The sequence below is a fragment of the Bison bison genome, unplaced genomic scaffold (genome assembly GCF_000754665.1).
Source record: "Bison bison bison isolate TAMUID 2011002044 unplaced genomic scaffold, Bison_UMD1.0 scf7180017851926, whole genome shotgun sequence".
Classification (NCBI taxonomy): domain Eukaryota; kingdom Metazoa; phylum Chordata; class Mammalia; order Artiodactyla; family Bovidae; genus Bison; species Bison bison.
The window spans coordinates 14,185-31,675 of NW_011482499.1; the positions used below are offsets into that span (position 1 = coordinate 14,185).

At 39.0% G+C, this 17,491-nt stretch overlaps 1 protein-coding gene across 1 annotated transcript in view; it reads left to right on the plus strand.

Annotated features, from left to right (window-relative positions):
- The first annotated feature begins 857 nt into the window (after positions 1 to 857).
- Positions 858 to 17,491, plus strand: part of FMO2 (flavin containing monooxygenase 2 (non-functional)) — a 41,427-nt gene continuing 24,793 nt past the window's right edge. Inside the window, exons 1-2 of the mRNA XM_010851894.1 lie at positions 858 to 975; positions 2,206 to 2,343. Of these exons, the coding sequence (XP_010850196.1) occupies positions 2,212 to 2,343 (132 nt within the window). The 5' untranslated portion in view covers positions 858 to 975; positions 2,206 to 2,211. The remainder of the gene's footprint in view (positions 976 to 2,205; positions 2,344 to 17,491) is intronic.

Consider the following 17,491-nt stretch of genomic DNA (forward strand, 5'->3'; position numbering starts at 1 on the left):
GAGATCTCTAGTCTTTCCTATTCTGTTATTTTCCTCTATTTCTTTGCATTGATCGCTGAGGAAGGCTTTTTTTATCTCTTCTTGCTATTCTTTGGAACTCTGCAGTCAGATGCTTATATCTTTCCTTTTCTCCTTTGCTTTTCGCTTCAAAATTTAGTTCTTTTGCACTGTTCTTATTATGACTAATATTATTTTGGAATGTTTTGAATAAATATGATTTTTTTGCATTATGTCCTCTAATGTATATGTATGACCTATGGAAATCTACTGAATTTATTTTAGTATTGTTATATTGGGTTTTGGTATTTCCTTTTCTATTCATCCACTTTGCTAAACCTGTGCCATTTTTAAACATTTTATGTGCTTCTATATTACATTATCCAATTAATGGTTGTTGTTAAAGTGTATTTTGGAGTTATTATTTAAAAAAAATAAATACACATGTTCAGTGTTTTATAAAAAAATGCTGCAATAGATATAAAGGTATTGCTATATTGTAGAGTGAAAAATCAAGTTGGAAATTATATGTAGAGTGCGATTCCATTTTTGTTTATGTGTATGTATTATCTACATATATAGATATGAAAGATAAACAAAAATGTTATGGTGGATAAAGGAATAATTTGGGTTTCTTTTTATGAGCATATTTGCTAACTTGTTAATGAGCATTGGTTATATCCATTATATCAATAAAGAGGATTTTTAAACTCTCTGTATGATACATGGGCACCTGTACGATGCTGTTACTGTAACCTTTACCTTGGATCTCAGGATATAAGCCTCTTGCTTCATTTCAGGACTCCTGACAAAGACTTTGAAGTTTCAGCTGGGAGAATGCCAGAGGAGGAGGCGGAGGACTGCAAGCTCCTCCCATTGCCCACAGGTTCCTCTTACTCTTAAGACGCTTCTGATTACCTCCCAGCACACAATCTACACAGAAAACTACTGTCAGCTCACTCAAAGACAAAAACAGAGGTAAGGATGATAGCTGGGGAAAGAGACTCAAAAACAAAAGTTCGGTACTCTGAAGAACTTAACTGAAGAGGAAGCGGGGAGCGGGCCCAGCGTAGCCGCGCGGGAGCTACGTCTCCTGTTTGAGCTGGAAGCCGGTTCTCGCTCACATTCTCCGTAACAGGGCGAGGAGGGGGAGCGTTTATCAGAGGGCTCCGGTTCCCGCGCTCCCGCCCGTGCTGCGTAATCTCACCCAGCACCTTTCCTTCCCTCTTGATTATGGCTTGACGAACCCTTAAGGACTCGTCGGCCAACGTTGTGGCACATTCTGGAGAAGAAGGAGAACCCTCTACTCTAGGGCAGTAATGACAGTACTTGGAAGATGACGGGTCTAGTCATCCTTGCACAAGGAAAGCCTTCTGCTCGCTTTGGGGACTCTGAATGTTGGGACTCCTCGGCACTGAAGTACTGAAGTCTAGCTTATTCTCAGTCTCTTGAAAACTGTGTTCACTGTTTGACAGTACAGGCACAGGTGAGAAAGACTGCAGGTTCATTTCCAGACCCTCCAAATAACGTGTCACACAAATTCTTTTCCTTCCCAATGTCAGGTTTATATTATACTGCACTTTATTTAAAGTGTGCAGTACCATTATGTCTTGGACTTCCCTGATACCTCAGTTGTGGTTAAGAATCTGCCTGCAATGCGGGAGAACTGGGTTCGATCCCTAGGTTGGGAAAATCCCCTGGAGAAGGAAATGGCAACCCACTCCAGGGTTCTTGCCTGGAGAATCCCAGGGACGGGGGAGCCTGGTGGGCTGCCATCTATGGGGTCGCACAGAGTCGGACAGGACTGAAGCGACTTAGCAGCAGCAGCAGCATGTCTTTATTAAGGGGGAAGAGGTAGTCTCTCATGCAAAAAGAAAAAAGACACACTGAATAAAATTGTTTCAAAATAAAATTTCAAAAAAAGGAACTTAACTGAAGACTGGCTCATATCCCTGGTACTATGTTTTTGAATCGGTTGGCTTTGTTAAATAGGTTGCTTTTAAACGTTAAACCAAGACGTGACACAACTTGGCTTCTTTCAAGGGGAAGAGGAGACTGGGATTTGATTGGTGAGGCATTTTATTCAAATAGTGCTGCTTATTAAATGACCACTGCTACAGCATTTAAAGCCAGTTACTGTCTACACAATAAGGACGGTCTTACCTGTTGCCTCAGTGAAGCAGCATTAATTGATCAACTCCTTGACAGGATACGATGGCAAAGAAGGTGGCAGTGATTGGAGCTGGGGTCAGCGGCCTGGCCTCTCTCAAGTGCTGTGTGGATGAGGGACTCGAACCCACTTGCTTTGAGAGGACTGAAGATATTGGAGGACTGTGGAGATTCAAAGTAAGTGAGATCTTGTTTCTTGAACAGGTTGTTCTGCTATTGTAGGGTGATTCATACTACTGAGACACCTTGGCTTTTCCTTAGCAGTTTTGATCAGATTTACTTCAAGCAGGAACTAAAGAAATAGGCTGGTGCCCAGGTAGCCAACACGACATGTGAAAGAATCTTTTCCTCTGGATGCAACGATTGTCTTGCAGCCCACATTTTTGTTATTCTCAAAGCAATATAATGATATTAGAGAACATTTTACAAAATAGAAGTGAGAGGCATTCTGTTCAAGACACGACTTATAGTCTAACCATTGAGCACTTGCTTTTTCAGAGAGGGAGCTCTTATTACTGCTGACTTTTTTCTGACAATAAAATAAACAACGTTTGCTTGGCTTTCTGATAACATTCTAGTGTAACTATGGGCACTCTTGAAGTATCTATTGTTATTGTTCAGTCGCTCAGTCATGTCCAAGTCTGCAACCCCACAGACTGCAGCACACCAGGCTTCCCTATCCTTGAAGTATACTATACTTTTTATATGTATAAAAGTGTATGTTTTTATATGTATATACTCTTATACATATAAAAGTATGCTTATAAAAGTATATAGTTTTATACTATACTATACTTTTTAACGATATTTTACTCATTAAATTTATTCCATTAGCCAAACTCAAATACTGGTAATACTAGTTGTCCCTCCTGTATATGAGACAGCAAAAGAGACACTGATGTATAGAACAGTCTTTTGGACCCTGTGGGAGAGGGAGAGGGTGGGATGATTTGGGAGAATGGCATTGAAATATGTATAATAAATAAATAAATTACTCAGGTGAAAAAAAAATTAAAGAAAGATACAAAGATAGATAGCTATAAAGATTTATAACTATTTCTTCCCATAATCTTTTAAGTAAATAATTAGCTGGCCATCTCCTAGGTGTGAGACCTTGAGCAAGTTATTTACATTCCTGTGTCTTAGTTTTCTCAGCTATATAATGAGGAACAACAGAAAAGTATGATTATCTCATAGTACTGTTTTAAAAATAAAGGAAGATAATTTATGCAAAGAACTTCAAATATGGCAAACATTAGCTATGATACCTATATTCATATTTTATAGACAAGCAAACAGAAGCTGATGGAGGTTAAATGACTGGTCACTCAGCTGTAGGAACCAACATTCAAACCTTAGTCTCCATGACACCTAAGCAGAAGCCCCTGCTGCTGCTACTGCTAAGCCGCTTCAGTCGTATCCAACTCTGTGCAGCCCCATAGACGGCAACCTACCAGGCTCCCCTGTCCCTAGGATTTTCCAGGCAAGAACACTGGAGTGGGTTGCCATTTCCTTCTCCAATGCATGAAAGTGAAAAGTGAAAGTGAAGCCGCTCAGTCGTGTCTGACCCTCAGCAACCCCATGGACTGCAGCCTACCAGGCTCCTCCATCCATGGGATTTTCCAGGCAAGAGTATTGGAGTGGCGTGCCATTGCCTTCTCCGAAGCAGGAGCCCCTACTTATAACCATAATTTGGATTCCTGCTCAGAAAGGTTAAACAAACTTTTATCTCAGAACTCAAGAGCAGTGATTTTCAGATTATGTATCAAATACATTCAAATGAGATATTAAAACTGGTGGGAACACTCCAGACACAAGTGAAAGATTTTGAGTGCATGAAAGCAGACTCTCACACCAGCAGAGACCATCCAAAGGGCTCTCACTACAAGCTGACTCATCAAGGAGATGGCAAGAACATCTAACATGTGTGCTTTCCCAGTTCAAAATGAGTCTTGTGCCAAGAGGAATTTTTTGGCATTGGGTTTCTCAACTGTATATAATTATAAGACATGCCTAGAAGGTTTCTTAAAGATATGGATTTTTGGACACCAGCCCAGACTTACTGAATCAAAATCTTTTGAGGCAGGGAATCTATATATATATATATTTTTACATGAGTCCCAAATGAATCCTATGATGAGACAAATTCAGCAAACATTGCTCAAATACCAAACAAAAAAAATCTGTGTTTTCAACTATTCAAGCACACTCAGAGCTAATGATGAAGATATCGATCCTTATACAAAACAGTAACTTTGCTGAGAAGAAACTGGAAAACAGTTTGAATAACATTCATTTCTTACTAACAACTAATCATTAGAATCATTATAGCTTTACCTGAGAGGGTGATGTGATTAAATGGAAATTTCTGTCTTACCCAAGGATGTGTTATTTTGCCTACTCTGGGTTCACATATAGATTCCATTTCAGATATTTTCCCCAGGTAGATTTTTTTTTCACCTAAGAAAGAAACATGAAATTTCAATAAGTCCATGTTTAATGATAAATTTGTCATTGCTTTGTTTTATTACCCAATTTGGGATTTACTATCAAAGAGCCAAATGTCTCTTATTTAATTATCATTAACTTGGACACAGAAGAGTAAGAGTTTTTTTGAGAGGTCTATCAAAAATATGACTTGATGGGTGGTAGGAGAAGGCAGTGTAGGAACATCCTGAACTTACTTCCTCCCATGTGCACAACAAATCCACAGCTACATATGGAGCAACTCTCTCTGGGAAGGACCTGAAAATGAGCTGAAAAGCCTGCCACAACAAAGAATAAAGGGGCTGCATTGAGACAGGTAGGAGAAGCAAAGGCATTATCTTTCCCCAAACCCCATCCTTGGCAGAGCAACACACATGTGGGAGGGATCTCATGAACAGAGCACTTCTTCCTGAAAAGTGAAGGGTTTGTGCCCCACATCAGGCTCCCCAACCCTTGGGACCTGCTCTGGAGAGACCAGCCTCCAAAATGTCTGACTTTGAAAAGCAACAGGGCTTTCATCTAAGAGAATATTAGGCTTGTAGGGAATGGGGATTCTGCTCTTAAAGAGCTCGTGCACAGACTCATTTGCCCTGGAATCCAGTACAAAGGCAGCAGTGTGTGAAGTGCCTAGACCATATGTGAAGGAGTTTCATTTACTAGTCTTAGAGCATCTGCCAGAGGTGCAGGAACTTGTTGGGACTGTCGCTGGAGATGGAGGCACTAGCCAGAACCATTTTTGCATTCTCCCCTCCATTACTAGCACCGCTTGCTGCTCACTGCACCCTGCCCATACACTGATCCTTTGGTCCTACTAAAGCCTGCTAATCAAGTACCCTGACCCCCAAGCCACTCCCAGGGCTCCACCAAAGCTGGTGGGTAGGTGCAGACCACACAGTGGATGCCCCTGGCATGCTTGGCTCTGAAGACCAGCACAGGGTGGATTATGTTCTGGGTTCCACAGTCTGACAAAAAAAATAAGACAGAGAGTTCTTGGCACCTCAACAACTGGGGCCTATTAAAAACTTTGACTGCTTAGATACTCAGAAGGCTTGAGAGACAGCCAAGGGGTAGGGCAAGGTAAAATGCTAAGTTTCTTCTCTTACACAATGCCACTCCTTCAATACTGGGTGAGATAGCTGTTTTACCTGGTACATAGAAACCAACTCAGAGACAGAGAAATGTTCCAAATGAAATAACAATAAAACCCCAGGGGAAAAAAAAAAAAAAACCATAATGAAGCCTATATGGGAAAAGAATCTAAAAAAAAAATAAAAGTAGATATATGTATAACTGAATCACTTTGCTGTACACCTGAAACTAACACAACATTGTAAGTCAACTATATGCCAATAAAAATGTTTTAAACTTAATGAAACAAGATATATAATTTATCTGTAAAGCCCTAAAAGTCATGGTCATAAAACACTGAAAAGAATGAATAAACACAGCAAGAAGTTCAGCAAAAAGACAGAAAATGTATCAAACATTTCAGTACAGCAAAAAGATAGAAAAGTACCAAACAGAAGCCTTAGAGCTGAAGAATATAATAGCTAAACTGAAGAATACACTGAAGAGGTTCAACAGCAGACTAGATGAAGCAAAGAAAGAATCGATGATCTGGAAGACAGGGTAGTGGAATTCACCAAAACAGAGCAGCAAAAAGAATTTAAAAAGTGAAGACAGCTTAAGGGACCTAGGGGGCAGCATCAAATGGAGTAACATTTGGATTGTAGATGTCTCAGGAGAAGAGAGAGAGAAGGGCACAGAAAACTTATTTGAAGAAGTAATGGCTAAAAACACCCCTAAACTCAGGAAGGAAACAGATGTCTGTCAGAATGGCTATCAGTTAAACACACACACACACACACATAACAAATGTTGGCAAAGATGTAGAGAAAAGGGAACTTCCACACACTGGTAGTGGAAACGTAAATTGGTGCATGCAGCCACAGTGGAAAACAGTACAGTTTCTCAAAAAACTAAACTAGAACTTAACCATATGACCCAGCAATACCATTTCTGATTATTTATCTGAAAAAAAAAAAAAACACTAATTCAAAAAGATACATGCACCCCAATGTTCATAGCAGCATTGTGTACAATTGGCAGGATATGGAAGCAACATAAGTATGCACCAACAGATGAATGGATAAAGAAGATGTGATGTGTGTGTGTATACTATGTATACTATGTATATATATATAATATATACATACACAATGAAATACTATTTAGCCATAAAAAATAATAAAATTTTGCCATTTGCAACAATATGAATGGACTTGGAGAGTATTGTGCTAAGTGAAATGTCAGACAGAGAAAAACAAATACTATATGATTTCACTTATATGTAGAATCTAAAAAATAAAGCAAACTGTTGAATATAACAAAACAGAAACAGACTCACTGCTATAGAGAACAAACCAGTGGTTACCAGTAGGGAGAGGGAGGATGGGAAGGGGAAAAGGAGTAGGAGATTAGGAGGTACAAACTGTTAGGTATAAAATAAACTATTCTATTTAGTTGCTAAGTTGTGTCCAGCTCTTCTGTGACCCCATGGACTCCAACCTGTGAGACTCCTCTAACCATGGGATTTTCTAGGAAAGAATACTGGACTGGGTTGCCATTTCCTTCTCCATAAATAAGCTGTAGTGAATATTTTGTAACTATAAATGGAGTATAATCTTTAAAAATTCTGAACCACTCTGTTATATACCTAAAACTTACATAATATTTTACATCAAATATACCTCAATTTTAAAAATATTTTTAACAAAAGTGGTTGAAAAACTATAACTACAATGATTATCTAAAGGATACACAGAAAAGACATAAAATGTGACATTAAAACATAAAATGTAGGGGGTAATATGAACATGGCTGAGTATGACTGAGTCCCTTTGCCGTCCACCTGAAACTATCACAACATTATTAACTGGCTATACTCCAATACAAAATAAAAAGTTTACTAAAAAATAAAATAGAGACTGAAAAAGCAATTGAAAATATCAATAAAAGAGTTGACTCTTTGAAAAATAAACAAAATTGATAAAACTTTAAACTAAGTAAAAAAGAGGATTCAAATGAGTAAAATTAGAAAAAAATAAGAGTTAAAACTAATACCAAAGAAGTACAAATGATCATAAAATACTACTATGAATAATTATATGTCAACAAATTGAACAACCTAGAAAATATGGACAAATTCCTAGAAACATACAATCTTCTAAGACTAAATCATGAAGAAACAGAAAATCTAAACAGGCTGTTACTAGTAAGGAGATTGAATCAGATTAATTGAATCAGTTAAAACAAACAAACAAAAAAACTTAACAAAAGTCCAGGACCAGATGATTTCACTGGTGAAATCTACCAAGCGTTCAAAAAATATTTATTACATATCCTTCCCTATTTAATACCTAACTTCTCCAAAAATCTGAACAGGAGGGAACACTTCCAATCTTATTTTATGAGATCAGAATTACTTTGACACCAAAATAAGACAAGAATACCACAAAAAAGAAAATTATAGACCTATATTCCTAATGAACATGGATGCAAAAATCCTCAGCAAAATATTAACAAACTGAATTCAATAATATATTAAAAAGATTATATACCATGGTTAAGCAGGATTTATTCTAGGAATGCAAAGATAGTTCAACATACTCAAATCAGTCAGTGTGATATACCACCTTAACAAAATGAAGGACAAAAATCATGATCTTTTCAATAGATACAAAAAACTTTTGACAAAATTTAACATCCATTTACAGAAAAAAAAAAATTCTCAATGAGTATAGATGAAATATACCCCAACATAATAAAGGTGGTATGACTAGCCTATAGCTAACTGCATATTCAATGATGAAAAACTGAAATCTTTTAAGATCAAAACAAAGATGCCCACTCTTCCTAATTTCATTCAACATAGTAGTGACTGGAAGTCCTAGCCAGAGTAGCTAGTTAGAAAAAAGAAATAAAAGGCATCCAAACTGGAAAGAAGAAGTAAATTGTAACTGTTGTGGATAATATGATTCTTATATATAGACTATAGACTATATATATATATATATATACTGCTGCTGCTGCTAAGTCGCTTCAGTCGTTTCTGTCTGTGCGACCCCATAGACAGAAGCCCAACAGGCTCCCCCGTCCCTGGGATTCTCCAGGCAAGAATACTGGAGTGCGTTGCCATTTCCTTCTCCAATGCATGAAAGTGAAAAGTGAAAGTGAAGTCACCCAGTCGTGTCCGACTCTTAGCGACCCCATGGACTGCAGCCTACGAGGCTCCTCCATCCCTGGGATTTTCCAGGCAAGAGTACTGGAGTGGGGTGCCATTGCCTTCTCCAATATATATGTATATGTAAATAGATGAATGTGTATATATGTGTGTGTATATATATACATATATGTATATGTGTGTGTATATATATACATATACATATATATATATACACACCCTCTAAAGACGCCACCAAAAAAAATTAGAACAAATTCAGTTGCAGGTATAAAATTAATGTACAGAAGTCTATAGTTTTTTATACACTAAGAATGAACTATCAGAAAAATAAATTATGAAAATAACCCTATTAATAATTGTGTCAAAAAGAATAAATTAAGTACACTTAACTATGAAAGTGAAATATCTGTACATTGAAAATTATAAGATATTAATGAAAGAAGTTGAAGAAGACACAAATAAATGGAAAGATATTCCATGCCGACCAATTGGAAGAATTAATATTGTGAAAATGTCCATATTACCCAAAGCAATCTAAGGATTCGATGCAATCTCTATCAAAATTCCAACGGCATTTTCACAGAAATATAACAAGCAATCCTAAAATTTTTAGAACCATAAAAGATCATTTTATATAACAAAGATCCTAAAATTTGCATAGAATCCAGACAAGATCAGCCAAAGGTGGAGAAGCTCTATACAGTCAGCAAAAACAAGACCTGGAGCTGACTGTGGCTCAGATCATGAACTCCTTATTACCAAATTCAGAGTTAAATTGAAAAAAGTAGGGAAAACCACTAGACCATTCAGGTATGCTGCTGCTACTGCTAAGTCGCTTCAGTCATGACTGATTCTGTGGGACCCCATAGATGGCAGCCCACCAGGCTCCCCATCCCTGGGATTCTCCAGGCAAGAACAGTGGAGTGGGTTGCCATTTCCTTCTCCATTCAGGTATGACCTAAATCAAATCCCTTATGATTATACAGTGGAAGTGACCAATAGATTCAAGGGATTAGATCTGATAGACAGATAGCCTGAAGAATTATGGACGGAAGTTCGTGACATTGTGCAGGAGGCAGTGAAAAAGAAATGCAAAGTGGCAAAATGGTTGCCCAAGGAGGCCTTACAAATAGCAGAGAAAAGAAGAGAAGCAAAAGGCAAAGGAGAAAAGGAAAGATATACCCATTTGAATGCAGAGTTCCAAAGAATGGAGAGATAAGAAAGCCTTCCTCAGTGATCAGGGCAAAGAAATAGAGGAAAATAATAGAATGGGAAAGACTAAAGATCTCTTCAAGACAATTAGAGATACCAAGGGAACATTTCATGCAAAGATGGGCACAATAAAGGACAGAAATGGTATGGACCTAATAGAAGCAGAAGATATTAAGAAGAGGTGGCAAGAATACACAGAACTATACAAAAAAGATCTTCATGACCCAGATAACCATGATGGTGTGATCACTAAGCATCACTACAAATAAAGCTAGTGGAGGTGATGGAATTCCAGTTGAGCTATTTCAAAACCTAAAAGATGATGCTGTGAAAGTGCTGCAGTCAATATGCCAGCAAATATGGAAAGCTCAGCAGTGGCCACAGGACAGGAAAAGAGCAGTTTTCATTCCAATCCCAAAGAAAGGCAATGCCAAAGAACGCTCAAACTACCGCACAATTGCACTCATCTCAAACGCTAGCAAGAAAGTGAAAGTGAAGTCACTCAGTCGTGTCCGACCCTCAGCGACCCCATGGACTGTAGCCAAGGAGACTCCTCCATCCATGGGATTTTCCAGGCAAGAGTACTAGAGTGGGTTGCCATTTCCTTCTGCAGTGGATCTTCCTGACCCGGGTCTCCCGCCTTGTAGGCAGACATTTTACCATCTAAGCCACCAGGGAAGTTTCAGGAAAAAAAAAAGGCAAGGAGCGGCACACGGCCCCACCGCGGGGCCGGCGCACCCACCCCCAACAGAGAGGAGGGGTGGGTGGGGAGGGGGTTCTGCCCACGTGCTCTGGCGGTGGCCACTGCGCACTCGGGAGGGGTAGCGGCTGTCCCTCTCGGATCGCTAGAGAAGGCTTTCTCACCGAGGGCGTGCCGTCCCTCACCCAGATCGTCTCTCCTTCGGGCCCATGGAGGCGCTCCAGGAGCTGCCAGTCCTCAGCTGGGCTGGAGGGGTCTGCGGCACAGGTAAGCGGACGACCACACAGGAGCGTGTGCGCGGTCAGGGCCGTCTCTACCCACCCCTCTAAAGAGAGCCACTCATGGGTCACACACACCATTGCGGCAGGGACCCAAGGGGGACACCGGATTAAGGGAAACAACACCATTGCTCGGCCTCAGGCACCAGAGGGACGACCTGGAGCGCTCCAGGGGCACCACCGAGGGTCAAATGAGGCACGCTCACATACCCACGTGGCGTGCGCAGCGCGGCAGTGGCACAGCCCTCCCCACCGCCGGGAGGGCCCGCTCGCGGGGCACCCGCGGAGAAGGCGAAGCGAGAGCATCTGCTGTGTCAGAAGACCAACGGCCCACTGACGCCCCAAGGCGGGGGACAGGAGACCTAAGGACAGGGCCAGAGGCCGCCCAACCCCTGCCTTCCTCACCCTCCCCAACGGGCAGGGGGAAAGACAGGCGAGGGGCCGCGGACAGACCAAGAAGAGCGGACACGTTCACCGGGTTCATTACCCTAGCAAAGTAGTGCTCAAAATTCTCCAATCCAGGCTTCAACATTATGTGAAGCATGAACTTCCAAATGTTCAAGCTGGATTTAGAAAAGCCAGAGGAGCCAGAGATCAAATTGCCAACAACTGTTGGATCATTGAAAAAAGCAAGACAGTTCCGGGAAAACATCTACTTCTGCTTTATTGATTATGCCAAAGCCTTTGACTGTGTGGATCACAACAAACTGTGGAAAATTCTTCAAGAGACAAGAATACAGACCACCTTACCCACCTCCTAAGAAACCTATACGCAGGTCAGGAAGCAACAGTTAGAACTGGACATGGAACAACAGACTGGTCCCAAATCAGGAAAGGAGTACATCAAGGCTGTATATTGTCATCCTGCTTATTTAACCTATATGCAGAGTACTTCATGAGAAACGCTGGGCTAGATGAAGCACAAACTGGAATCAAGATTGCTGGGAGAAATATCAATAACCTCAGATATGCAGATGATACCACCCTTATGGCAGAAAGCGAAGAAGAACTAAAGAGCCTCTTGATGAAAGTGAAAGAGGAGAGTGAAAAAGGTGGCTTAAAACTCAACGTTCAGAAAACTAATCATGGCATCTGGTCCCATCATGTCATGGCAAATAGAGAAACAATGGAAACAGTGACAGACTTTACTTTTTCGGGCTCCAAAATCACTGCAGATGGTGACTGCAGCCATGAAATTAAAAGACACTTTCTCCTTGGAAGAAAAGTTATGACCAAGCTAGACAGCATATTAAAAAGCAGAAACATTACTTTGTCAACAAAGATCTGTCTAGTCAAAGCTTTGGTTTTTCCAGTAGTCATGTATGAATGTGAGAGTTGGACTCTAAAGAAAGTTGAGCACCGAAGAATTGATGCTTTTGAGCTGTGGTGTTGGAGAAGACTCTTGAGAGTCCCTTGGACTGCAAGGAGATCCAACCAGTCCATCCTAAAGGAAATCGGTCCTGAATATCCATTGGAAGGACGGATGCTAAAGCTGATACTCCAATACTTTGGCCACGTGATGCAAAGAACTGACTCATTTGAAAAGACCCTGATACTGGGAAAGATTGAAGGCAGGAGGAGAAGGGGACAACAGAAGATGAGATGGTTGGATGGCATCACCAACTCGATGGACATGAGTTTGTTATAAGCTCCAGAAGTTGGTGATGGACAAGGAAGCCTGGTGTGCTGCAGTCCATGGGGTTGCAAAGAGTCAGACATGACTGAGCAAACTGAACTGAACTGATAAAAAGATCCTGAATAGTGAAAGCCGTCTTGAGAAAGGATAGCAAAGCTGGAGGCATCATGCTTTCTGATTTCAAACTATTACAAAGTGTTAGTAGTCAAGAAACAGTATGGTACTGTCATAAAAAAAAATAGCACAGAAGTCAATGGAAATGAACAGAGAGTCCAGAAATAAAGCCACATATATAGGGTCAATTAATTTACAACAAAGGAGTCAAGAATACACAATGGGGCAAGAATAGTCTTTCCAATAAATGGTGTGGGGAAAACTGAACAGCCACTGTGAAAAACTGAAAATGGATCTCTATCTTACACAACACACAAAACTGTTTCAAAATGGATCAAAGACTTGAACACAAGATCAGAAACCATAAAACTCCTAGAAGAAAATGGAAGCAGTAAGCTTCTTGACATCAGTCTTGGTAATGATTTTTTTGTATCTGACTTGAAAACAATTGCAACAAAAGCAAAAATGAACAAATGGGACTCCATCAAACTAAAAAGCACAATAAACTTCATAACTTTTTATCACGACAAATGAGAAATAGGACTTACTGTGGTGATCATTTCACAATGCATACAAATGGCAACCATTATGTCCTACATCTGAAATTAATACAATATTGTATGCCAATTATGCTTCAATTAATATATATATATATATGATTTGATTAATTCCAGGAAGATTCTTTCTGCCCCAAAATATTTCTCCTGCTATCACATTCCTGATGTCTAAAATTTCAGAATTAGAGATATCATCCTGTGGGATAGAAAAGTTAGGTTAAAATTTGAATTAATTCAGTTCAGTTCAGTCACTCAGTTGTATCCAACTCTTTGCAACCCCATGGACTGCAGTATACCAAGCTTCCCTGTCCATCATCAACTCCCAGAGTTTACTCAAACTCATGTCCATTGAGTCAGTGATGCCATCCAACCATCTCATCTTCTGTTGTCCCCTTCTCCTCCACCTTCGATCTTTCCCAGCATTAGGGTCTTTTCAAATGAGTCAGTTCTTCGCATCAGGTGGCCAAAGTATTGGAGTTTCAGCTTCAGCATCAGTCCTTCCAATGAATATTCAGGACTGATTTCCTTTAGGATGGACTGGCTGGATCTCTTTGCTGTCCAAGGGACTCTCAAGAGTCTTCTCCAACACCACAGTTCAAAAGCATCAATTCTTCAACACTCAGCTTTATAGTCCAAGCCTTATTAGATATAAAATGGTTAAGTATATAGCTCCCTGCCACCTGCAACAATATCACATTTCAAACCTCCCTTAAAACTATATCCAAGAGATAAATATAAACAATTTCTCTACCCAAAGAAGACAAAGTCTTCACTGAAGAGTGAAACATACAATAATCAAAATTTCACAGGCCTCCAATGGGACCACGTGAGGGTCTGGATTTCCAGGAAACAGTAGTGCCAAGGAAGGAGCTGCTGAAAATGCTGCTGGGAGCCTCCACACCCACTTCCAGCAATACTTGCCTCTCTACAACTCTACCAATCAGAATCAATGTTAAAATATGTTACTCTTTAACTTCTATATTTACACACAATTCTTCTAAGATCACTTAATACATTTAGTGGTGACAAGTTAAAATTTTTAAATTCCTGCCCCATGCCCAACTCAGATGGTGCTGAATTCTTCCGAAAGATTCTCTAGCACTTCCTAGTGGCCATTTTGGAACATGAGAAAGGTGGGTAATTAACATATACTTTAGCACTTTTCTCCAGCAACAGGAAACATTTGCTGTGCACCATCTCATTTTTCTTCACAATACTCCTAGGGCATAGGTGTTATGATTATCCTCACTTAACATATGAAGAGTTTAGGATAAATAACCTGCCCAAAGGGATACAGGTAGTGGGAAAATAATAAAAATGAAAGTCTGAATGAATCAGATAAAAATCACTCCCCTCAAAAAATTTACAGTCAATTCATTTTACACTTTCCCACTATAGCTTGTGCTTCACTAGGTTTGAATGCTGCACCTCTACTAAAGGTTTAATGTGCACTAGCTTTTTCAGTATGTGCAAAGCTAATGCTATCATTTATATAATTACTTGCATATGAATTATCTCATTCTATACTCACAATAGTTTTTAGTAATTCCAACTTAAAAGTGAGAAAGTCAAAGTAAGTGATTTGCCTATAGTTACTAATAAGTGGTAGATGACAATGAGATGACATAATAAGATGTCTTAGAACCAGCCACGATATTGCAGTTAAACTTATACATGTTTACCCTCATGCTTCATCTCACAGAATTCTAAAGATGAATATTAAACTTGGAATCAATTAAAACCCCTGTGTTTTTCATCTGAATTATTGATGACTTGGGTCACTATTATCCTATCTTTGTAAAAACTAATTTTTTAATCTTAATTATAGGATTTCACATTTGTGCATGTTAGACATTATCTAGTTGGTTTTATTCTTAATCAAAGAGTGTTTATATGAAGTTTCAATCTTCTGTTAAGTTTTCTATGTTGAATAATATTAGAATATTTACTCACACCATATAAAAAATTAAACTCAAAATGGATTAAAGACCTAAATATAAGACCTGAAACCATAAAATTCCTAAAAAAGAACATAGGCAGAACACTTTTTTATATAAATTATAACATATTTTTTTTATTTGTCTAAGGCAAAGAAAACAAAAGCAAAAATAAACAAATGAGACCTAATAAAACTTAAAAGCTTTTGCACCGCAAAGGAAATCATCAACAAAATGAAAAGACAACCTACTGAATGGGAGAAAATGCTTGCAAATGATATGGCTGATAAGGGGTTAATATTCAAAATATATAAACAGCTTATACAACTCAGTATCAAAAAAAGAAGCAACCCAATTTAAAAATGGGCATAAGACTTGAATAAATATTTCTCTAAAGAAGATACACAGATGGCCTACAGGCATATGAAAAGATGTTTAACATTGCTAATCAGAGAAATGCAAATTAAAACCATAATGAGATATTACCTCACACCAGGGTGGCTATTATCAAAAAGACCACAAATAAGAAATGTTGGCAAGGATGTAGAACAAAGCTAACCCTTGTATACTGTTGGCGGGAATGTATGTTAATACAGTCACTGTGGAAAACAGTATGGAATTTCCTCAAAAAATTAAAAACAGAATTACTATACAATGCAGCAATTTCACTGCTGTGTATATATCCAAAAACACAAATTCAAAAAGATACATGCACCCCAATGTTCGTAACTGCCAAAATATGGAAGCAAACGAAATGTCCATCAACAGATGAATGGATAAAGATGTGGCAGTATACATAATGGAATACTACTCAGCCATAGAAAATAATGAAATTCTGACACATGTAACAACCTATGGATGGACCTAGATAGTATTACGCTTAGTGAAACAAGTCAGAGAAGGACAGATACTCTGTTATTGGTTATGTGTGCCTGAAAAATAAGACAAATGAATGTATATAATAAAACAGAAACAGACTCACAGAGAGAACAAGCTAATGGTTACCAGTGGGGAGAGGGAAGAGAGGAGGGGCAAGTTAGGAGTGTAGGACTAAGAGATACAAGCTACTGTGTATAAAACAAATAAGCTAAGCAACAAGGATATATTGTACAGCACAGGGAAATATACCCATTATTTTGTAACCAGTTCTAATGGAGTACAATGTATGAAAATATTGAATCACTATCTGTACACCTGAAAGTAATATAATATTGTAAATCACCTGTACCTCACTTTATTAAGTGTTTGTTTGAAGTTTCAATCCTCTGTCAAGTTTCTATGCCTCCACACTTGGGTATATACAAATTTGATCATCTGTATTTGTCTCCATCAAATTTACTAATTTAAATGTTGATAATAGATGAGACTGTGAAGTAGACACCCGGGAAATCACCAAAAGGAATTTCCCATATGGTGCCGTTTTCGCACTGACCAAAACACGTACTTTCTTTATTCTATGCCTCACAGCCTCTCTTCTGTTTCAGTTGGCATGTTTTTTTAACAGCACATTATATTCAGTTTAACATTAGACAGAACTAGCTTAGAACAAAGAGTCATTTCCTTCCCTGTAAAGATAACCGCCTTACCCTTGTTTTACTTTGGGAAGTTCTCTGTGATAAATGTATCACAGCATTATTCAATATATGTTTTTGTACATTGTTGTCCATTTAATAGAACCAAATTTAACATGTTAGATATTTGTAACTCTCCAGGAAAACAAATATAAAATACTATGGTTCTTAAGCCTCTTTACCAGCTGTTTAAGATATATTTTGATTGGTGGTTTACTCACTAAGTTGTATCCGACTCCTGCGACGTCATGGACTGTAGCCTGCCAGGCTCCTCTGTCTGTGGGATTCTCCAGGCAAGAATATTGGAGTGGGTTGCCATTTCCTTCTCCAAGGGAACTTCCCAACCCAGGAATCAAACCCAGGTCTCCTGCACTGAAGGCAGATTCTTTACCAACTGAGCTACAGAGGAAAGCCCTAATTTTAGTTAGTTTTCCATAATTTTTTTTTTTTTCAAAACGGGGCCTGAGCTCCTTTTAGGAAAAGGGGAGGTGCGCTTCCTGCCCCCGCCGAGGTCGGCTTCGCTTTCTCTGGTCCCACCCGGTCCCCCGGGAGCTCCATAATTTTTTTTAAAGAAGTAATGTTTACATGTA